At 38.7% G+C, this 24,403-nt stretch overlaps 1 protein-coding gene across 2 annotated transcripts in view; it reads left to right on the top strand.

The window, feature by feature from the left end:
* Positions 1 to 14,174, top strand: part of thsd7a (thrombospondin type 1 domain containing 7A) — a 127,910-nt gene extending 113,736 nt beyond the window's left edge. Inside the window, exons 21-29 of one of the 2 annotated variants that reach the window (XM_012965595.3) lie at positions 838 to 955; positions 1,280 to 1,425; positions 2,245 to 2,419; positions 2,629 to 2,802; positions 3,777 to 3,872; positions 5,166 to 5,248; positions 7,534 to 7,747; positions 8,840 to 8,927; positions 10,904 to 14,174. In XM_012965595.3, the coding sequence (XP_012821049.1) occupies positions 838 to 955; positions 1,280 to 1,425; positions 2,245 to 2,419; positions 2,629 to 2,802; positions 3,777 to 3,872; positions 5,166 to 5,248; positions 7,534 to 7,747; positions 8,840 to 8,927; positions 10,904 to 10,988 (1,179 nt within the window). In that variant the 3' untranslated portion in view covers positions 10,989 to 14,174. The remainder of the gene's footprint in view (positions 1 to 837; positions 956 to 1,279; positions 1,426 to 2,244; positions 2,420 to 2,628; positions 2,803 to 3,776; positions 3,873 to 5,165; positions 5,249 to 7,533; positions 7,748 to 8,839; positions 8,928 to 10,903) is intronic. The other variant, XM_012965596.3, reaches the window with a different exon arrangement.
* The last annotated feature ends 10,229 nt before the right edge of the window (positions 14,175 to 24,403 follow it).

Raw genomic sequence — 24,403 nt, 5'->3', positions numbered from 1 at the left:
AACCTTTCAGAAAGCTACTAACTTACCAGGGGTTTGTAGACAGCAGAAGAGCTAGAATAGATAGAACTAAAATATATGAAAATACCTAAACAGGAGGAGGTAACTGGCACAGTGGTCAGGTGAGGGAAGAACAGGAGACTCCAGCCTGTGTTCTTCAAAACATTATTTTAAAGGGAGTCTATCATGATTTTTATGGGGTACATTTTATTTCTAAATTACACTGGTTTTAATAGCAAATAGTTCACTCATTTCAAATGTTATTCTTGTACCAACAAATATGTAATATTGTAAAAACAATGTAATATTGGTGCATAGGTGCCATCTCAGTGCATTGTGCCTGAGTCTGAGCTTTCAGAAGGAGCCAGCGCTACACATTAGAACTGCTTTCAGGTAACCTATTGTTTCTCCTGGTCCCATTTAACTGGAGGAGTCCCAAGCCAGACTTGGATTTCTTACTATTGAGTGCTATTCTGATATCTACTGGGAGCTGCTATCTTGTTCCCTTCTTCATTGTTCTGCTGATTGGCCGCTGGGAGGAGGGTGATATCACTCCAACTTGCAGTTCAGCAGTAAAGTGTGAAGTTTATCAGAGCACAGGTCACGTGGCTGTAGCACCCTGGGAAATGAAGAATATGGCAAGCCCCATGTAAAATTTCAAAATTAAATTAAAAAAAATCTGTTTGTGTTTTTGAAGAATGGATTACAATGCAGGATTCTGCTGGAGAAGCCCTATTAACTGATGCGTTTAGAAAAAAAAACTGTTTTCCCATGACAGTATTGCTTTAAGGAAGTTTTAAATTATTTTTATTATCAACTAATAAAACTTTTCTTTTTTAGCTTGGCTTGGAAAAGACATGGCAGATGAATATTTCTTGTGTGGTGGAATGTCCTATCAACTGTCAACTCTCCGAATGGTCACCATGGTCCAAATGTTCCAAAGACTGTGGCCTAGCAGGTCTGTTCTATGTCATTCCCCATACCGTGACAAAATATATATATATATATTTATTTACTGGGCATCTGGGCAGCCAATTATATATGTATCACTGTAGTGCACATTTATAGTGAGCTCAATGTTTCTACAAAGCTACAGTTATTATTTGCCCATCAATTAGATTTCAGTCTTAATTATTCAAAATGTTATTATTAATACTAAATTGGTATATGTTATTATTATATAACTCTGTGCCCATTTAGGTTTTCTTTTAAGAGAAAACTAATATAGTTCCTTTGAAAAACAATTTTAACTGTTTTTAACATTTATGTTTTTGAACATTAGGTAAAATGTTACGGAATAGAACAGTGATTCAGCCGTCCCAGGGTGATGGAAGACCTTGCCCTTCACAGATGGAGCAATCCAAACCCTGCCCAGTAAAGCCATGTTACCGGTGGCAGTATGGACGGTGGTCTTTGTGCAAAGTTGAGGTATATCCTAGCTTCTACCTGTTTTGCTCTCCCCCCCTCCCCATTACACATAGACAACGTAGCTGAGCTTATGTCACACACCGGCAGAAAGCAGAAGGGGCATTGAAGGTTTGTGATTGGGCATATTCATTCACTTGGGAGGCATTTCAATTAAAACCCAGAAGAAGGGAACAAACATGGCTGCTCCGTGGGTCTGTAATTCGTGCTACCATAATTATGAAGCGAAAAAACTTTGCAGATTTAGTTTAGAAGGAACTTAAAGCTGATACAAATGAAAACACAACAGCAGGTGTAAAAAAAAATTTAATTGGCTTTCAGTATCACCTTAAAGGTACCGTATATAATTGTCCCTAAAATGAGCAGTAATATACAGTTACGCAGCACTTTGTTATTTAGTTATTGTTTGCCCAGAATATTCCATCTTGGAATGTTTTGATGTCCATATTCTCCATTCAGATACAGTGCAAGGGTTCGTAAAAAGACTCCAGAAAGTTGTCCAACTGTTAATTCACCGTAAAACGAAAATAATTTGTCTGTGGTAGGCAGAAGAATGGCCTTTTCAACTAGAACGTTCAAAAAACCCCATTAATGAGTTTTCACATGCCTTGTCCTATAGTGGTTACTACTGCCTGACACACATTGTGGGAAATGAAATAACAGGTGAAAAGTTCACTAGCCTAGTATCCCATAGCATCAAATTAGCAAGTTTGATAACCAACAACTGATTGGTTGCTATAGGTTACTGGACCACCTTGTAGTTTTTATTACATCACGCTGTTTGTAACTAAAGCTAAAAAAAATACTTTATTCTCTTTTCAGGATGCTCAGTGTGGTGTAGGAACAAGGTTCAGAAACATTTCTTGTGTAGTGCATGATGGATCCAGGGAAGATTCTGGTAAAATAGTAGACGAGGAGTTTTGCGGAGACATTGACCTTACTGTAAATAATGACAAGAACATTGTGCTAGAGGAATCATGCACCGTTCCATGCCCAGGTATATTAATATATTTCAGTAGTAATATTTTTGATGAATCATAAATGAACTGAAATTTCCATGAAGGTTATATATGAAGACATTTATAATCTATACAAAAACACTTTTTTATTGCTCTGTCCTTGTGGTCGTTCGTGCAGAACGTTCTTATTCAAACAACAGATAGATCAGGGCTTACTTCAATATATTGCTATTTATTCCTCTTCTAGGTGATTGTTACTTGAGCGAATGGTCTGAGTGGAGTTTGTGTCAGCTGACTTGTGTTAATGGAGAAGATCTTGGCTTTGGAGGAATAAAGATGCGATCGCGTGCAGTAATTCTTCAAGAAATGGAAAATCAACATCTGTGTCCTGAACAAGTTGTGGAATCACAACCATGTAATGGTAAGTTCCTTTAGATCACAGGGTCCTATCTAGATAAGGGTAATACTATTTGTATTTACACCATGTTTAAGGAAACACAGTTTGAAAATCCCAGCTTATATAAATGGTTTAGCCTGAGATAAGTATCACAACATAGGGTTGATTCACTAAAGTGCGTTAAAACAAGCGCTATTTATATTTATAAAAGTATATTTGTGTTAATTTAGATGCAATACTATTTGCGTTAAGTCGTGCGGTATTCAGCACTAATTAACGCAGTGCACTACTTGTCGCATGTGCTAATTAACACCCGTGCGCTACTTATCGCGTGCACGCCATATTAGCCATACACAGCATTACGTTCGTAAAACTACTTTTTTTTAAAATGCCCATTTCCCTGCAAACTGGCGGCTGCATCACTCTAGGGCCAACACAGACTTGAATAAATCCCACTGCAAAGTCCATATTGTGTTGCCAAAAGCTCATGAACTGTACTTTTCTATAATTACCGCCTGCCACAAATAAGTGTTTGTGAATCATGCACTAGTATTATTTCTGCGCACTAATTAACGCATACGGTAAAATTAACACATTCGGTTGCGTGCTATTTAACGCAGGCGATATGCAACTTAACGCACATGATATGCGACTTAACGCATGCGATAATACTTTAGCGAATCCCGCAGTTTTTTTCTCGTCAATTTTAATGCAAAAAAGCATGCGATAAGCGTTATTGCACTTTAGTGAATCAACCCTTATGTATTCTCTCACAGCATCAATGCAATTATATTGAGAACTTTACTAAAAGAATAAAATATTAATCATAAACAATAAAAGAGATCATGGCCTAATTTGCCATAGGTGTTGGTTTACACTTCAGTAACAGTAACTGTGTTCAGTAGTATTTAGTATATTAGTATATAGTAGTATTAGTATACATGTTATGTTCTTGTTGAGTTTATTATTTTAATTGTGTATTGATACTCTCTGTATAGATGGAAAGTGTTATGAATATAAATGGCTGTCAAGTCCTTGGAAAGGATCTTCTCGAATGGTCTGGTGTCAGAGGTCAGATGGCTTAAATGTTACAGGTGAATATTATTCTTAAATAATTGTAATATTTCTGTATAGAGATATATGATCTGTTATGATTTGTTGATCTATTAGATTAGCAAGCATTTTGCAAAATAATATCTGTGGGTTGTTAAAGGGGATGTAAAGTTAAAATCTTAACGCAGTAGACCTAAGATAGGAAAGCACTATAACAGATGTTGTTCTAAAGAAATTCCAATGGAAAAACAATTAAAACAGGGTTAAAACACAGCTAACTGGAGGTCTGGCCTCAGAGTCTGCAGCTGAATGAGGAGTGGGCGTGTTTCACTCTCTGCTCATGTTCCAATTCCTTATCTGTGTGTGATTTGTTCTTATTGGCAACTGACCAATGAAAGTCCAGTAAATAAACTCCTGTGCTTTTTTTTCAAGTCTGGTATAGGACAGTCCCCACTTTTGTTTTACAGAGCAGTGATCTGCTTTTTTTCCGCAGCAGGATGGCCGCTGGCCCTGTAGGTTTCTAATTAAAAATGGTAGAGAATGTTTAATGGGTTTATATTGCAAATGTATTTCATTTGGTCTTAATAACACACACAAGGATTATGATTTTTGACTTCACATTTCCTTTACATTAAAAGCAGCCAAATATTCTAGATCTTTAGAGGGGATCTAGAATAAACAATATTTATAGCTTCTGTGATTCCACTTAAAATTAGGGGGTTAGAATAGACTTTCCCAGCACTGAAGTCATTTATCATCCTAGAGCTCTGTCTCAGAAAGGAATATCAGGTGCATTAACCAAATCCTATAAGCCAGGGCTGGCCAGACTTTTTCCAGCAACCGGACCGACACAGAAAGCGGAAGTGCGGAGTGAATGCGTCCGTACGTGACGCAGCATACATACACATTCACGGAGCACTTCTGCATCCCCAGCTTGATCGCGGTCCACCAGAAATCCACGGGGGATCGACTGGTGGACCGCAATCGGCCACCCCTGCTATAAGCCATTCAGTCTTTGGGATTAAATGCATAATACAGATGTGAGCATATATTAGTAGCTAACTTGCTGATTTATACTTGAATCAAGGTGACGCCACTCATCTCTAAAGATATAAAATATAAGTGGAATGGAACCCGTGCTTAAAACGCAGATGTAAATAAAATATTAAAATATGTTTTGAGTTAATTGCCTATAAATATTTCAGATTGCAAATACCTAACAACATCTGCTGTTGATCCACATTTTTATTTATAAATACATTTTCATGAGCAGTGAGCCAATTTATGTTGCAAAGTTGTTATTAAAATGTGTACTTATATGTTATTTTCTGCAGGAGGCTGTTTAGAGGCTTATCATCCAGAAACTGAAAGATCGTGTAATCCACCTTGCACGCAGCAACACTCATATTGCACCGAGGTATGTATCCATACACTGAAGACACAATTAATTAGAATTCAAAATAGGTCCTGGCATTTTAGGTACACTGTACCCCAAATAGAATTCATGGGGCCAATAAATAGTGACTGTCTATGGAATCTTACAGCAGCCCCTCTGGCATTTGCCAGAATCCACAGATTGCCAGTCCGGTGAGTGTCTGGTTATACTTTTAAACAAAGTATGATTTAGCAAGTTTTGTTAAACTTTCTGCAAGGAACTTTAAAATGTGTTGAAATGGTTCTAGATTCTAATAGATACCTATTTCCCTCTTGATATTATAAACTTAAATTTAAAGGAAAACGATACCCCCAGAATGAATACTTAACCAACAGATAGTTTATATATCTTAAGTGACCTGGTTAAGAATCTCACCAAACTGGAATTCATATATCAGTAAATATTGCCCTTTTACATCCTTTCCCTTGAGCCACCATTTAGTGATGGGCTGTGTGCTCCCTCAGAGATCACCTGACAGGAAATAATGCAACTCTAAGGGGCACATTTACTAACCCACGAACGGGCCGAATGCGTCCGATTGCGTTTTTTTCGTAATGATCGGTATTTTGCGATTTTTTCGGAAATTATCGCGACTTTTTCGTTACCAATACGATTTGCGCGAAAAAACGCGAGTTTTTCGTAGCCATTCCGAAAGTTGCGCAAAATCTGCCGATTTTTTCGTAGCGTTAAAACTTGCGCGAAAAGTCGCGATTTTTCCGTAGCGTTAAAACGTCGCGCCTTATAAGTTTTAATGCTACGAAAAAGGCGCGACTTTTCGCGCAAGTTTTAACGCTACAAAAAAAATCGCCAGATTTTGCGCAACTTTCGGAATGGCTACGAAAAACTTGCGTTTTTTCGCGCAAGTCGTAATGGCTACAAAAAACTCGCGTTTTTTCGCGCAAATCGTATTGGTAACAAAAAAGTCGTGATAATTTTCGAAAAGTCGTAAAGGCGCCAAAAAAATCGCAAAAACTACGAAAAAGTCGCAAAATGTTCGTTTTCCAATCGGAATTTTTCCAATTCGGATTCGAATTCGTGTCTTAGTAAATCAGTCCCTAACTGTAACAGGAAGTAGTGAGGAAGCAAAAGGCAGAACTCTGTCCATTCATTGGCTGATGTGACCTAGCATGTACACGTATGTGTGCCTTGGCTTGTTTGTGTGCACTGTGAATCCTATGATTGCAGGAGGCGGCCCTTAATTCTTAAAATTTTCTATTTAGGATTACCCAATGGCACATACTACTAAAGAACTATATTTGTATGTAAATGGTTTATTTAGATGAAGCAGGGTTTTACATTTGAGCTGGATTATGCAATATATTTTTATAGAGACCTACATTGTTTGGGGGTATAGTTTTCCTTTAATGATGTCTTCTAAGAAAAAGCAGTAAACAGGTGTCTGGGATTTCACGTTTGAGCATCGATTGATTATATTCCTTTATACTATTTAGATTGAGTTTTTATTCCTGTGTGTATTTTGAATCTAACTCATGAAAGATATGAAATGTGCCATGAAATCTAACAAAAGAGAAAACGCCTGAAAAAGGCATTGCGGCAAATGTTTTCATAGCCCTCTCCATGGTTGCATTGTCTCCTTATCATTGACTTGATTTTTTAAGGTCTGAATCAAAAATAAAAGGTATCTATGGCAGATAATACAGGCCTAGGCAAGCAAAACAAAGAATATAAAAAAGTTTTCAAGCAGGTACAATGTACAATAGATAAGCAAAAGTATCTGGACAAACTTGTCACCAAATTTACATTCTAGATACTGTGTTTCCTTCTTTGAGGAAATGGTTTGAGGAAAACCCTTTTTTCCATGCACAAAGTGAGGTCCATGCAGAATAGGTTGGCTGATAAGAGAATTAAACTTGACTGACCAGCCCAAACTGAAAACCTGGAAACGAGGCTTGGACCTTAACATCAGCACCCAACCTCACTTATGCTTTTGGGGCTTCATGGAAGCAAATCCTATGAACAATGTTCCAAAGTCTAGTGGAAGAATAAAATGTTGGGCAGACATATGTCCAGATACCTTTAACCACATAATGTATACACTTTTTTTTTTTTTAAATTAAATATTGGCATGCCAAATGACACAACACCTGGCAGACATGGATGTATATCTGTTTTACTGAGCAAAAGGAAATGAGTTTTATCATACAAAATTAGTAATGGATTTTTGTTATGGGTACTTTGGGTGACATGTATTTACTTTAAAAAATAAATAAGAAATAAAATAAATTTATTTTTTTCTTCTCCTATAGACAGGGTCATGTGGCTGTGAAGATGGATATACTGAAGTGACATCGTCTGATGGAACACTAGATCAGTGTACTCTGATCCCAGTGGTGATAATGCCAACATTAGATGAAAAAAAGGGAGACGTTAAAACGAGTCGTGCCATCAACCCAACCCAGCCATCCAGTAGTCAGTCGGGTTATGGAGGAAGAACATGGTTTTTACAACCCTTCGGTTCAGGTACAATGCTTATTATAGTCAGTACAGGTATAAAATTAATTATCTGGAAACATTTTATTAGGGTTATTGAGATAAAACCAGATAATATCTTTCTACATACAATGCATACATACATTTTGACAAATTCCCTTTTCCTCTTTGTGCCTTGAATTTGAAGCACTGATGTTTTTATCCGGCATAAATACAGTGTAGGCTGATGACAGAACAACTGTTTTGTGTTTCTTGAATGTTTAGATTAATATTTGTTGCTCTTTGGAAAACCTCAGCATTATATTTATTTTGGCACCTTTTTTACATAAATCCAACTGAAGTTTTTTTTTTTACTTTAACAAAGGAAAAAACTCACCTATATAGGCATGATAGGATAGCATAGTCTACAATAGCTACACAAAACAACAACCAGCCCTGGGCCCTAGTAGTAGGTTTTATTCTACTCTATTAGTAGTAGGTTTTATTCTACTCTGGCTTAAGACCAGGAGTTTTCCATATAAGGGATCTCTCAGTCATTTTGATCTACATACTGCTAAAAATCAATAAAATGTAAAACAAACCCAATAGGATTGTTTTGCCACCAATATGGATTCATGCAGCTTAGTTACCATCAAGTACAATGTACTGTTGTATTATTACAGAGAAAAGAAATGTATTTTCAAAAATTTAAATTATTTGCTTAAAATGGATATGTCCTTCTTGTAATTCTAAGCTCTCTGGATAACAGGTTTCCAGATAAGAGATCCCATACTTGTACTTGGTAGTAACTAAAATAAATAAAACTTTATAAGTGGCAAAACAATCCTGTTGGGTTTATTTATGTTTGAATGTTCCTTCATAGATCTAAGTTATGGTGATCCAAATTACGGAAAAAAACCCTTAGGCTAAGGACCCAAGGAGCAGTTTAGTCACCCCTGATAGATCACTGCTATTGCGGTTGACTAACTGCTCTGAAATGGCTTTCCATACCTGTGTTACGAGTGTTTTCTAATTGCACCCTTGTGCCATTAACAATATGGTTCTTTAATAAAGGCTTACATTACTGTATGTTATTTAAGTTATCGTACTAACTTTACTAACAACTAACATTCCCTCTTTTAGACGGTAGACTGAAGACCTGGGTGTATGGGGTAGCAGCTGGAGCCTTTGTGTTACTCATCTTTGTTGTTTCTATGATCTATTTGGCCTGGTGAGTTACCAAATAATAATTCATAACAAAAAAAACGATCCATTTCATTAAATTAAATTATTTCAAAATGCATAGCAAACCACTCACCAGAAATTTGTGCTCCATGTATTTATTCATATCTCCTATTATTATAGCTGGCATTGGAATTTATCATCTAGTCATAGAAATCTAGTATTAATGTTTTTTTCCTAATCCATTTATACTGTTACTATATATACATATATACTATATAGTGTTTTTCAGATCATACATGTAAATTGTATACGAAGAGCTCCACAGTAATACGATATAGATGACTAAACTGCATTTAAGTCTTTGCTAATAAAGAGATTAAATAAAACAATAAATAAGATCTATCACAGGTCACAAGCTCCTTGTATATAACTTTAACGTTCTGATGCAATAAGACAAAATACAAGCTTGCATAGATATCACTGATTCAAATATATCAGTAATATGAAGCATTACAGAGTATAAGCTTGTCTCCTATGCTCATTCAAAAAAGTGAGGGTGTGTTTGGGAGAAAGACTGATTATGCCCCATACAAAATAGACCTTTGCTTTTCTTGTTCTAAGGCACAAAATCAGTTGGCGGGGAGAGATGAGAAAAAAGTTGCACAGCAAAACAGCGAAAATGCATTTGTCATGCGACTATTTTGTCACGCACGTAATTTTTTGTCACACGTTGTTTTTGACACAACCACGCCAATTTTGTGTTGACCGCGCCTATTTTGACGCAACTGCAACTTCTTTTGACGTGCAATGAATTTTTTGCCAATGGGAAATGCGCTTTATAAATAAAGATATACATACATACATCACTAGTTTTGAGATTTGCTGGAGCCTTATTTAATCTACAAATATGGTCTTACATTTTAATTTACAGTACACCCTTTTCCCTCTACACAATTTATCACCAAAAGCTAGCACAAGGGTCATTTTGAAGGTGTCACTTGTGGAATAACAGTAAACAAGCTAATGTAAAAGTGTAAATCAAGGGTAGGAGTCCACTGGAGAAGTTTCAGTGGAAAGGTTTGTATTATTGACTGAGAATAGTGTTACAAAACTATATGTCAGTAAATACTGCTGTATGGGTTTGCAGGCACCGCATCCCAAAGGTCCTGTGATCCATCAGGCCACAACTTTTTCCAGAGACCTTCATAGGGCCCCAAACAGACGTTAAGGTGTCCAGAGATATTATTTTTGTGCTTCTCTCCTGATTATTTACCATCCAGACATTACAGTAATGTGTGCACCTCTAAAGAGAAGCTTTAAGTATATAGGAGAACTTTTTTGAGGCATTATGGGTAGTGTTAGCTAGTTGACTGTGTGAATAATTAGCACTGGTCATGTGATCAAAAAGAAGCACTTGATGCTTGGAATAGTTGGTTAATAATGGCTCACCATTATGTTATAGAACGCCCTAGCAACTTTGCAATTAGTATTCATTATTTATTTTTTGTATAGTTTTTGACTTATTTGCCTTCCTCTTGTACATATTTACAGCTTTCCAATGGGGATCACTGACCTTAGCAGTGAGAAATCTTTAGCTTTGTGCGCTTTCAATTTTATTGTTACTTTTTATTCCTTATATTTATATTCAGTATATCTCCTAATCATATTCCAGTCTCTCATGCAATCAGCTGTATGGTTGCTAAGGGAAACAAGACCCTTGGAACCAGATAGCTGCTGAAATTCCAAACTGGAGAGCTGCTCCTCAAAAAACACAAAAATAGAAACCAATTACAAACTGTCTCAGAATATCAACATCTACATCATACTAAAGTTAATCTAAACAACCTTGCGTTATGATGTTTCTAGGAACAGGTAGCATCACACAGTAAGGTGACATTAGTGCATGCGTTGGCGTTAGTTTTAGGGAGACAGCTTTGTGACAAGACTATAATTACACCCGGGTGTGTTCCATAAATATGGAGATTGGATTCTTCCAATGAACTCATATTGTTTTGTTTTCAGCAAAAAGCCGAAGAAACCCCCGAGACGACAGAACAACCGCCTGAAACCCTTAACTCTGGCCTACGATGGAGATGCAGACATGTGAACCGTCTCTGATGAACATTAAGCTTCCATATCTGAAGTGCAAAAGAGCATTTTAAGGAGACACTGATCGCAGGAAGTTCATTAAACTATTCCCACCAGTTCTGAACCATAACTACAGGTTAATCTAGTAAATGTTTCACATACATTACTCCTGAATCCTAACAGAAGAAGAATAAAATGTGCATTTGAAGTACCTTCCTCAGTACAAGACTGACACAGGCCAAAACTCATGAGTTTATACCGCACTCGGAACAGCTTTAAATTTAACAACCTTCGTGTTTTTTAAGGTCAACTTTCGCCAACTAACTGGGGTAATTGTACATAATTTCACACGGACGACTGAACGTTGAAGGTGTTATAGGACCATACATGGGACAGAATGGATTCCAAAGCGACTTGTGCTACAATGACAGCTGACGTGGAACTGTCCAATACAGCAGTGTTTTTAGCAATTTCCTCTCAACAATACTAACTTGTATATGTTACAATGTTTCTACTTTCTCTAACTCTCTTAATGTTGCCTACATCTTTTTTTGTTTTTGCTATATGTAAGGCAAGATATTGCACTATATTAGTGCTGCATGATATGCACTTAACTAGATTTGCCATAGAAAAGGGCCTCTTCATAAGGGATGGTGTGTCTTGTGATAGCATTGTCATGTAGACATTAAAGAAATATCAGGTTGAAAGTAGATTCTGTGACAGGAGAAAATAACAACATCATGTAAATAACCCCCCCCCCCCCCCGTTTCTTGTCACTATAGCTACAGTATTTTCTAGTTAGATGAGGTTATGTATGTTGTTTCCTTCTCTTTAAACAAAAACCTTTTTCTTACCTGTATTTGGTATAAAAAATTGCTTTACTTTGGATATTATTGCTGTTTATACTGAAAACATAATTTGAACTATTTCATTTAGTTACGAAAGGGACCATAACTGGTGCATTCTGGGACATGCTGCTAGGTGAGAGGAACCTCTCCATTAACAATTTGTGGTGGGTAGCTCCTTATTATAGGACAGAGAGCTTCTACACATTTCTATAAACAAACAGTAGTGCAGTGACAGACAACCAAAAGGCCCTTCGGATGTTGTTGAGCTAAAGCTTCTCACATCCCACGGTCATCCAAAATGGGTTGGGGTGTGCCAGTTGTATCTCAGCAACATCTGAGGGAAGTCCTGTTGCCCACTACTGCCTATCTGACATAAACGCAAAAAATGTGGATAATTAATATATTGGATGAATTAATATGCTTGTCTGATCACTGAACATATCGATGAGTTGCATTCACTAGTATCATCCGTGAGCATTAAGACATCGTTTAGATTGGGGTGCCATAATAAGCTGCAAGCTGTATGCAAGGTGTAATACATCACCTAACACTGAAGTTTTTGAGATATTGATAACATCTTGTTCATCATTTTGGATTGTTCATACCATGATTTGCCTTTATTTAATTAGTTTTCAAAGTATTTTTCAGTAATGTAATTGAATTGCTGCCATCAATCTCATGAATCATTTGCGATTTGGACTTTTGTGGCTTTTTGTGTAACCTTCATTGCTCTACTTTAGTCAATACCATTCATCTCTTGCCATAGGAAGCAACATCCCTGGTCTAGCTGTTCCCATACTGATTTCAGCTTCATTTTCCGAACTAAGCTTAGTTCTATTGTTGTTTTGTTGTATTTTGACAGTAAAAAGAGCATTGCATGTGTTAAAACTCACTCGCTGACATTAACACATAACAAATAATACTTTATGCTACACTCGTAACCATTATTGAGTATTTTTTTACTTACTTACATCTTCAACATCCCACATTTGATTAATGCCATTGGTGACTAACGTGCCACCATGAAGCCCAGTGATTTAAACAATTTGACAGAATAAGGCAATGAATGGAAGTAATGTCTTCCATCATGTACTTCAATTTCTAAGGAATCGCAATTTGTTTTATAGTAAATGGAGCAGTTTGAGTCTAAATTTGGCAGCGTCTGAAAGTACTGCGAAAGTCTGCTGTTTAACTCTTCACATTCATATTGGGATTTGTCGCTTACACATACAATGTTTGGATAAATAACAAGCATGGAGCATTTCATTAACTTGGTTATATCATCATTTAAATGCTAGCTACTAAGCAATAATGGTAATCACCTCTATACATACAGTATTTACAGCTGGATAACTTCATAAACCATTGGCATTTGGTACATATAAATATAATCCTGCTACATGTAACTTCATAGCAAATATAGTAAATAAGTTCTAGCTTGGGTTGAAAGCCTGCAGTTAATTTATTTATATTGGAAACGCTTAATTATTAATCACTAAGAGGAAACAAACTGACTTGACAAATACACAATTTATTGGAGAAACAAAAAGCATCTAAGAAATATAGAAATGTGATTAATTCTTGACAAAAATAATGGCATCATTTTATTTATTTTGTAAAAAGTCTGACAAAATAAAGAAGACATAATAAATAATGTAAATAATAATCAGCATTAATGTAACAGGGACATGCCATATTAGTATTTTAATGAAACCACTAGAGGGTGCCATGGAGTGCATGTACTAATTGGTCTGTCTTAGAAAATAACTTTTTGTGACCTTTGTTATAATTGCCTTTACGTTTTTGGGGGGTGAAAATTAAACCAACCTGAAAAATTCAGTTCTTCAAGCAGCTTTTCAAAAACAACAACCCTCCAAATTTTTTGGACTGCTGAGAGTGTAACACTTATCAATTGTCAGTCTGTGGATTCCAGCAAATGCCAGAGGGGCTGCTGTAAGATGCCGCAGACAGTCACTATTTATTGGGCTGGTGGGGGCTGTTTGGGCTCTGTGTACTTGGAAAGCCAGGACCTATATTGAATCCCAGCCTGGGCCTGGAAGGGTTTATAGTTTCTCAGCTACCTTTACTGCAAACAATTAAAACATTATGGTATAAATTCGGAGTAACCACGATAATTTCTGTAGTTCTAATGTCACAAAATTTTCGGACCATAAACACCACGAAAACAGTTCTGGCTTTGAAACCTTCCATAGGACTCAATGGCACTCGACAGATCAAACCTGGGGAAAATATAGTCCCGGTGAAAGTCTAACCAAAGTGTTAACGAATTCCAAAATGTTCATATTCTTTGCACAAGTATGATTTTTTGTGGAAATTTACGGAAAACTCATGGAATTTTAACAAACTTTTTGCATACTTTCTGAAAAATACGAATATATCTCAAAATTGTTTAGTAAATGAGCCCATTTACTAACCTGGACCCCAGCTGCTGCCCTCAGTTGTTAGTTGTCCCTTTATCCCTTACTAGAGGCAGTCACATAGGTCCATCAATTACAGTCTAGATTTAAATCATTCAACAGTATTTCAGACCTTTGTAATTGTGCAACATGTAAGGCTGCATGCACATCTGCAAATATAAAACTCCAATTAAACTTGTCAGAATGAGATCTGTTACTCCCTTTATTTAAACCAGAGGCCTTTAATTTATTCTTATTACACTTCTGGCCATTCATGCATCTGATCCTCCGGTGATTGTTTTAAGCAGTGTCAACTTGATTCCAATACAGGTATTGGACCCCTTATCCGGAAACCCGTTATCCAGAAAGCTCCGAATTACGGAATGCCCGTCTCCCATAGACTCCATTTTAATCAAATAATTCAGAATTTTAAAACTGATTTCCTTTTTCTATGTAGAAATAAAACAGAACCTTGTAATTGATTCCAACTAAGATATAATTACCCCTTATTGGATGCAAAACAATCCTATTGGGTTTAATTAATGTTTTATTAATTTTTTAGTAGACTTAAGGTACTGAGATCCAAATTACGGAAAGACCCCTTATCAGGAATACCCTTGGTCCCGAGCATTCTGGATAATGGGTCCTATACCTGTACATCCAACTGTCTGAATTCATCCCTATTTATCTCTACAGAGTTGCATTTGAATCAAATAGCCATGTGACCAGTCAGGTGGGATAAGACATCTTTTAATAATATGTAGTCAGATCGGACATGATGATTGTAATGTTGGTGGGATCACACAACAAAACCTATAGAATTGCAGTCACGCCTTTTTTTTGTAACTGTGTTTTTTTTGTGGTCCGGCTATTGGTCAGGTCCCTTTTAGCCCATACCAAGATAAAAGACACATTGAAATACTATGACACTGCTATAAATAAAAGAGTATCCACACCACCAAATGCCCATTTATCCTTGCAATTGTCTCTCATTTCCAATCAGACCCAGCCCTTATATTTTAGCACAGATACAGTTACATACATGTCTTGAACTTAATGCTAAAACTGAATGTGACTTCAGTGGAAGATCCTGTTCCAAATCTGAACACAAATCCAGCAGTTACACAGAGTGATTGCATTTGCTACTTAGTTGCAATAGGACTGATGTTCTACACTTGGCCCTTTGTGACGTTCCTTTTCTCCTCCACCCAATATTCTACAGACATCTTATTTGCAGAGGTTTTATGAAACTATTGTAAAACACTGGGAGAGAACCTCACTATATACCCTACATAAGGTGTTTCTTATTACAATAAGGTAGGCAGCCATATAGTTTGTTTTGGTTGATGCCTTCTCTATTCTGAACAATAAAGTTGTACCTTCTATTAATGATAGAGATTCTCTTCTATGATGGGGAATGGCCCAGCTAACCCAAACTTTATAATAACATCTACTCAAACATGCAGAATATGCTGTTCCCACATAAATGATTATTTATTTATGATAAAGAAAGGATATATATATTCTGCTCACATATTTAAACATAAAAGGTCAATTGAAATGTATTTATTCCATGGAAATCAGTTTTGTACCTTATTTATGAAGATGACCTATTTTCATTTTTTTCACTCTTATTTACTTGAACCTTTGTTTTATGGCAAATGGAGGCAGCCATCTAATGAATGTTTGCTTTGCTGTTTAATTGTAAATTATATAATACATTTTATTTTTTAACATTATGTATATTTTTGTTTTTGTTTTTTTTAAGCAGAATATGTTTATCTAAAAAGCCCAGGAGGTCTGTGTATTGTTAACCATTTAATACATGAGACTTGGAGATGTAAGATTGTTCTGTTTACATTTTCATGTGTGTAACATTAACATACTATAACTGGCAATAAAGATCCATGCAGTTTAGTGTTGCCTTATTTCAAGATTATGGATTACGGAAGATTATGGAAATGTGGGACATTCATGGAACTATCCCTGACAGCGGGATGCACTGGCTGTAGCTGGGCACTCCTTCTTCTTCATCGGTTCCTCTCGTTATGCGGCTCCTTGTGCGGCAGCGACAGGCCCTTTTATAAGGTTGCACCCCGTGCGTATTGACGTCACACGTACGCACAGGGCACAACCCTATAAAAGGGCCTGGCTCCGCTGTATATGGAGCCGCATAAGGAGAGGAGCCGCCGAAAAAGAAGCAGCAGTATCTATGGGGGGTCCTGTGTATGGGGGTACTGTCTATGGGGGGCACTGTGTATGGTGGGTACTGTCTATGGATGCAATTGGGGACACTTTCTATTGTTTTGTCCCTCTTTTCATTTTTCGAATGTTGGGAGGTATGTATCTTCAATTACACTAATTTCTATGTTTACTCTCACAGAGTTCTCCCTCTCGGAAGCCTCCAGTACCCTTGTCCTGTAGAAGGCAATATCAGAGAGTCATTAACCATTTAAGGGGCTCTTTCCCTATTACTATTCCCTCCCTTTTTCTGTTGTGTCCACATACAGTGTACAGGCTTCAAACTGCTGCATCAATACAACCTGTAGGTCTTCTCTAACCTACCCTAACTGGCACACTATCGCTGGGGTCCTAACCACAATTTCTTCCTTCTTGTCAGGGCTATAGACTGCCCGTGCTGCCTAAACAGCTATCTAAGTACCCCTGGGGTGATTCTGGCACACTGGACTCATACTCACCCTAGCACTAGCTAAGTGCAGCCCCCATTTCCTTGAGACTGGCCGAGCTGCCTATATTGCCATCAGATCTTCTTAGGCCAAAAAAGAAAAGAAGTCTCCAGCTCAGACACTTGCTTTTATAAGCTAATATAGGGGGAAGTCCCTACAGGCCAACCATAGGGGTTAGTGCCACCTGCTGGCCAAACTAATTATAGCTGCAACTATTAATATATTAAACAAATCTTTATTTTAAGTGCAGATACCTGGACATCTACTTTTTTCTTCACTTGTTTCTTTGACTTGACGTTTGTTTTCTAAGCTGCCTTTATGGAGCACTATCCTTGTCACTACCTGTCTCCAAATCTTGCAATTCATACAGCTCTCTTAAGAGCCTGTTCTATTATTACAGAGAAAAAGGAAATCATTTTTAAGAATTGGAATTATTTGCTTAAAATTGGGTCTGTGGAAATGGGAGGGGCGCGGGGTGAAGGCAGGCCAAGCTGGCCATGTTGCCTAGGGCGCCCAGTCGACTTGGCTGGGCACTGCCCCCAGGGTGCTCTGCCCAGCCGACGGGCCCCTCTGGAGACCTATTTTTTATTTTTGCCCTGTCATATCCAGCCCAACACAAGGTAAGCTTGTAAAAAATCAGTTAAAAAAAAAAACATTCCTAAAGTCGGCCATACACGTTAAGATTTTTAAAAGATCTTTTAGTTATCGTAGGACCAAGATTATCCTGAAACAATTGTTGAAAGGATGATTTGTCCATCAACGAAAATGGCCATTTCAAGTCATATTGATTAGTTGAAGTTGGGAAAACTACCTACTTGGCCCTGCAAACAATCGGACAATGGGCAAATTTCATTGCTAACGGTGAAAAGTTTCAAGCCTGCCCAACCAATTTTCTGATCGATGTTGGATGAAAAATTGCTGGATGTGTGATCGCTCGGTGCCCACTAACCTTATGAGAATTTGACAGGCTTGTCAGATCGCACTAAAATTGTTCATTAGGGAGAGAAAAATCTTAACTTGTATGGCCAGCTTAAGGAACAGTGTCAGGTAGTTTAAAGTATGCAGATCCATGGAACTCATTCAATGATTTATGGTAAACTATTCCCCAGAAATGCTAATTTCATGTAATCATAATGTAATATAAAGCAGATTCCCAGCTGAAGGCTATCCCCTCTCCAACCAGCCAGATTGCCAAAAAATTAAAAATGTAGAACATTCTAAACACAGAAATTCTATAAAAAGAAACAATTGGAGGTTAGGAGAAAATCAGTTCAGAATTTAGAAAACCTGAAAAATCAAAAAAATCAGATTATACTGTTACATAGTTACATAGTTACATAGTTACATAGGGTTGAAAAAAGACCAGTGTCCATCAAGTTCAACCCATCCAAGTAAACCCAGCACACCTAACCCACACCTTCCAATCTATACACTCACATACATAAACTATAAATACAACCACTAGTACTAACTGTAGATATTAGTATTACAATAGCCTTGGATATTCTGATTGTTCAAGAACTCATCCAGGCCCCTCTTATAGGCATTAACAGAATCTGCCATTACCACATCACTAGGAAGGGCATTCCATAACCTCACTGCCCTCACCGTGAAAAACCACCTACGCTGCTTCAAATGGAAGCTCCTTTCCTCTAATCTAAAGGGGTGACCTCTGGTGCGTTGATTGTTTTTATGGGAAAAAAGAACATCCCCCAACTGCCTATAATCCCCTCTAATGTACTTGTACGGAGTAATCATGTCCCCTCGCAAGCGCCTCTTTTCCAGAGAAAACAACCCCAACCTCGACAGTCTCACCTCATAGTTTAAATCTTCCATCCCCTTTACCAGTTTAGTTGCTGTAATACTGTAATTATGTGATTGAAGCCCTGACTCACACACCCATATATATATTATATATATAACAGAGAGAGTGGAGCACACCCTAATACAGCACAAATGCCCTGGGTGCTGGCAAAATACGGAAATACAAGGACAGAGAGCCGCACACACAGGGACTTAGCAATAAGTGAAAAAAGTTTTTTTACAAGCAGCATTGGGCAGGCAGAGTATGGCGCACACAGTATAGGGAAGGCAGAGTCTTACCTGCCTGCCTATGCTGCCTGTGTGTGCCATACTCTGCCTGTCCTACGCTGCCTGTGTGTTCCATACTCTGCCTGCCCTATGCTGCCTGTGTGTGCCATACTCTGCCTGTCCTACACTGCCTGTGTGTGCCATACTCTGCCTGCCCTACCCTACCTGTGTGTGCCATACTCTGCCTGTCCTACGCTGCCTGTGTGTGCCATACTCTGCCTGCCCTATGCTGCCTGTGTGTGCTATACTCTGCCTGCCCTACCCTACCTGTGTGTGCCATACTCTGCCTGCCTATGCTGCCTGTGTGTGCCATACTCTGCCTGTCCTACACTGCCTGTGTGCCATACTCTGCCTGCCTATGCTGCCTGTGTGTGCCATACTCTGCCTGTCCTACGCTGCCTGTGTGTGCCATACTCTGCCTGCCCTATGCTGCCTGTGTGTGCCATACTCTGCCTGCCCTACCCTACCTGTGTGTGCCATACTCTGCCTGTCCTACGCTGCCTGTGTGTGCCATACTCTGCCTGCCCTATGCTGCCTGTGTGTGCCATACTTTGCCTGCCCTACCCTGCCTGCCCTACCCTGCCTGTGTGTGCCATACTCTGCCTGCCTATGCTGCCTGTGTGTACCATACTCTGCCTGCCCTATGCTGCCTGTGTGTGCCATACTCTGCCTGCCCTACCCTACCTGTGTGTGCCATACTCTGCCTGTCCTACGCTGCCTGTGTGTGCCATACTCTGCCTGCCCTATGCTGCCTGTGTGTGCCATACTCTGCCTGCCCTACCCTGCCTGTGTGTGCCATACTCTGCCTGCCTATGCTGCCTGTGTGTGCCATACTCTGCCTGCCCTACCCTGCCTGTGTGTGCCATACTCTGCCTGCCTATGCTGCCTGTGTGTGCCATACTCTGCCTGCCCTACCCTACCTGTGTGTGCCATACTCTGCCTGTCCTACGCTACCTGTGTGTGCCATACTCTGCCTGCCCTATGCTGCCTGTGTGTGCCATACTCTGCCTGCCTATGCTGCCTGTGTGTACCATACTCTGCCTGCCCTATGCTGCCTGTGTGTGCCATACTCTGCCTGCCCTACCCTACCTGTGTGTGCCATACTCTGCCTGTCCTACGCTACCTGTGTGTGCCATACTCTGCCTGCCCTATGCTGCCTGTGTGTGCCATACTCTGCCTGCCCTACCCTGCCTGTGTGTGCCATACTCTGCCTTCCCTACCCTGCCTGTGTGTGCCATACTCTGCCTGCCCTACCCTACCTGTGTGTGCCATACTCTGCCTGCCCATTAGATTAATTAAGAGTTTTACTGCTCTATTATACATTTTACAAAGGGAGTTTTACCTGCAACTTGCTATGCGATACAGCATAAAATGTGCAATGCAATAGTAATTTTGAGTATTTGCAATGTCAGTAGAAGATCCCCTATATCCAAGATGTGGGCTGCTCTGGGTATTTTAAAATCATGAATCAATAGTGATATGGGCTGCTGACCCTCTGGGCTGGTATATTAAGTTCAGTATATAAAATAAATCATTTTTAGCCATATTCTTTTTTTTTATGCTTCCGCTATCCATTAAGCCTGTGAAAGTGGGTTGGATCTGTAAAGTGATGCTGACAAACAGCAAAAAAAATCACCACTTCAAGAATGATGCTCTGATTGCAGCAATTCCAAATATATTCTGCTTACTAACCTAATATTACCATATTTTTCTGCAGCTGCTTTTTTATGCTGTAATGGGTATATAGCGGAACACTTGGCTCATTCTAACAGTTACAGTGACATAGTGTTTAGCTTCAGCCAAGGGTACATAAACTAAGATTGGATATCTCAAAGTTTGCTCCTTAGAAACATATTTATAAAGAGGCACTTTGGTAAAAGTAATGAAAGTTTGCAAATTTCTGTAATTGTTTCCAACATTGCTGTTTTAATGGAAAGGTTAAATTCTTGATGATACTGAAGGCAGCGTGCAGCGTCACAGTGCACCGGCAGCGGAACATATAAGGTTATAAATAAACAGCAAGAACTGATGGCATTTTGTTTCTGTTCTGGTGTTACTTTACAGATGGTACAATATATAATCACTGGTACTGGGCAAAAGAGGAGCATTAGAGGTAGTACTAACTGACAGGTAGACTTGCCCCCAGCTTGAAGGGTTACTCACAGCGATGCCCCCCAGTCGATCTCTCTATCCTTCACCACTTGAGGCCATATGCAGGCTGGTAACACCTCGGGTACTAAACCTTATGCCCTCCTCATTGGAGCCTCTGGCTGCTCCGCTAATTACCCTCAGCTAATTACCCTCAGACCTCCGACCCCAAACTGTCCAGCACTGACCTCTGCCTCTGAAGTGACTGAACATATGGTGAGACAGAACACATAGTGAATTCTCCTTTTAAAGACCAGTGATGCCAGAACCCCGAGCCAATTACAAAAACTGCCCAAGAAACTTTATACTAGCTCTGCTCACAATGCCGAACAATTCTAGACCTTGGCTCGATTCACCCTTCTGGGGACTGTAAAGTTAAACTAAACCTTTACTTTCCTACATTCTCCCTCTGATTTGAAACAGCAATGTCCTATCTTAGATCTTACCATCATTTTATCATCAAATAAACAAATTTTAATGTAAAAAATATTATTTATGAAATTATACTTCGGCATTGTACATCATGCTTCAACAGCCTATCAACAGCCTATCCTGATGCCTGTCAGGGTACAATGGTTTACCTGCAAAGAAGACAATAGATTAAGGCAGGTTTGTCAAAAACATGAAATGGTGTGAGTCCCACAGTTGGGAAATCCCAAGTTTAACTCATGTAGCTGTACCTACTACCAATTTCACTGACATTTGTAGGACTCACCTCTGTACTTATAAAGCATGGACCTTAAATGTTTACCTTAGCCGCTACACATTACCAAACACTTGAACTTTCCACTCAATTATTGCACATTATAACCTCTTTGAGGTGCCTCTCCAGAGCCCACCCAGGTACCATGGCTTGCTGTGAAAACTTTTCAACTTGAACTTTATATCTAAAAGTGTCACTCCTATTTCAGTTCACTTAGGGCCCAAATCCCATCAATTTAATGCACTTGGAAGGGAAAGGGAAACAGGGAAATTGAACGTTTTCAGCAGGGTAAGGCCTACAGTTGGATAGATAGGCGCTTAATAGAAAAATGGCCTCTCTAGGTAAAGAAGCTGTGTGGATTCCTCTACTGCTATTGAAATATTTGGGGATGGGATCACGCTTACTACAACTGTGTGTGTTGCTGCCACCACTCTTCATCTTTACATATTGCCAATTTTTTATCCTCCTAGCAAAATTTTGTGTCAGGCAATTTGGAGCCATTTTATTCTTAAGACAATCTCTTCCACATAGTAGCTGTTTCATACGCCTGAATACCCTGTAGGGACACATACGGCATACTTCCCCCACAAATCCGGAATGTTGATGACCCACTGAATGGAAAACATCCATGTAGAAACTGCCAGGAAATCCCCCCCGCAAGAGATGGATCTATAGGTCTAAGACTCCCGTAGGCTAATACCTAACCAGAAATGAGGATCCTGACTCAAGTAGAAATGCTTACAAAGTAAAGAAAATTGTAATCATTGCAGAGGTCAAGACTGGAGTATTATAGGGATGTGGGTAAGGAATAGTGATGAGCGAATTTTTTCAGCAGGCATGGATTCGCAGCAAATTTCCGCATTTTGCCATTGGTGAATGTTGTGCGTCAAATTGGGTGCGGTTGCATCAAAATTGGGCACAGACGCATCAAAAAAGCACCGCAGACAAAAAATAGGCGCGAGCGTCAAAAAAAATTGTGCGAAAAATGCCTTTTTGCTAATTTTCTTACCGTTTCATGAATTTTATGGTGAAGCGAAATGGGACAGATTCGCTCATCACTAGTAAGGAAGGTTAAGGTAGGTGGGAAAAAAACTAAAATAGTGATATATCATTTTTCAAGGTTTATAAGGGCATTACTCTACAGCAGCGGTTCTCAACCTGTGGGTCGGGACCCATTTGGGGGTTGAACGACCCTGTCACGGGGGTCGCCTAAGACCATTGGAAAACACATATTTCCAATGGTCTTAGGAATAATTTTATGGTTGGGGGTCACCACAACATGAGGAACTGTATTAAAGGGTCACGGCATTAGGAAGGTTGAGTCAAGACTAACTTGTAAAATATATCCTTACTTTATCCTGATTTCATTCATTATCATTACCAATACGTTGTATCCTGACCAGTTACATGACTTCACTAAATCACTTGACCTGCAGCCTCATGCTTTTATATGGTCATGGAACTTGTCAGCAAGTATTTTTAAATGTTTTACATTGTTCCCTGTAAAATAGCATTTAGGAAATCAACCCTAGGTTTTATTATTGCTCTCTTTTCAGAATGGCTTTGTGGAGCTGAAATACACTTTGGGTACAGCTCCTTAAACGTCTGGTTTGCTGAAGCTTACCAAAAGCCTATCTAGACTTCATTGTTATACAGATGCTAATGTTCCCAGGCTTAAATATCATCTGATGCTGCAATTATTATTCTTTTGTCTTCCCATTATTATGAAGGTATTTCTGATAAATAATACCACACTGTTACCACAAGATGGCAGCATAGGCTTGTCTTCCAAACTTGCATCTCAGCATCTAACAAATTAGCCCTCGAGTGTTGAATAGATACATCTAAAGATACCCATGTATAAGACTAATGTACATCTAGTCTGCTATCTGCATTAAGTTGGAAATAATGTCCAGATGATTTAGTGGAATAGAAGGAAAACACTCTGGAACTTTGTATATTAAAATTGCCTCAATAAAAGTGTTAGGCTTGAAAGGAAATTAGTTACAATTTCAAGTAAAATTAATGTAAAGCCTTACACAAAAATAGCAATATTTCATAGTTTCAACTGGGCAGAAAGGAAAATTGCTTCATGTAAATATGATATGGGGGGGGGGGGAATAAGAATATATGTATATAAAGCTTCCCTAGGTTTAGTGACCTGTCAGGCTTGCCTTAATAACATATATATTATATCCCTGTGATAACATGTGAACAACTCTGGTATTTTATGAACATAGAAGTTTAATTACTGCAGTCAGTACAACCAAACAATAATATCACCATTACTTTGAATCCTATAGTAACAGAAGCATCCAGCATTCAAGGCTTCTAATAAATATATTCTAACTATACTATCCTACTGTCTGTGTGTGCATGTACTGTATATATCTAGCACATGTAGCACATCACCTGTTCCCCTGTTTCTTGCTTTCTTCTTATGCTTCCAGTTTTATCCATTTGCCCTTCATGACAACCAGGCCCTAGTTTCTTTGCAACATTCCGTAACTAGGATTAAACACAGTCCAGTAGTAGTCGCT

This window comes from Xenopus tropicalis, chromosome 6 (genome assembly GCF_000004195.4).
Source record: "Xenopus tropicalis strain Nigerian chromosome 6, UCB_Xtro_10.0, whole genome shotgun sequence".
NCBI lineage: Eukaryota > Metazoa > Chordata > Amphibia > Anura > Pipidae > Xenopus > Xenopus tropicalis.
The sequence above is the reverse complement of the archived record's forward strand: the minus strand, read 5'-3'. Positions and strand labels throughout refer to the sequence as shown.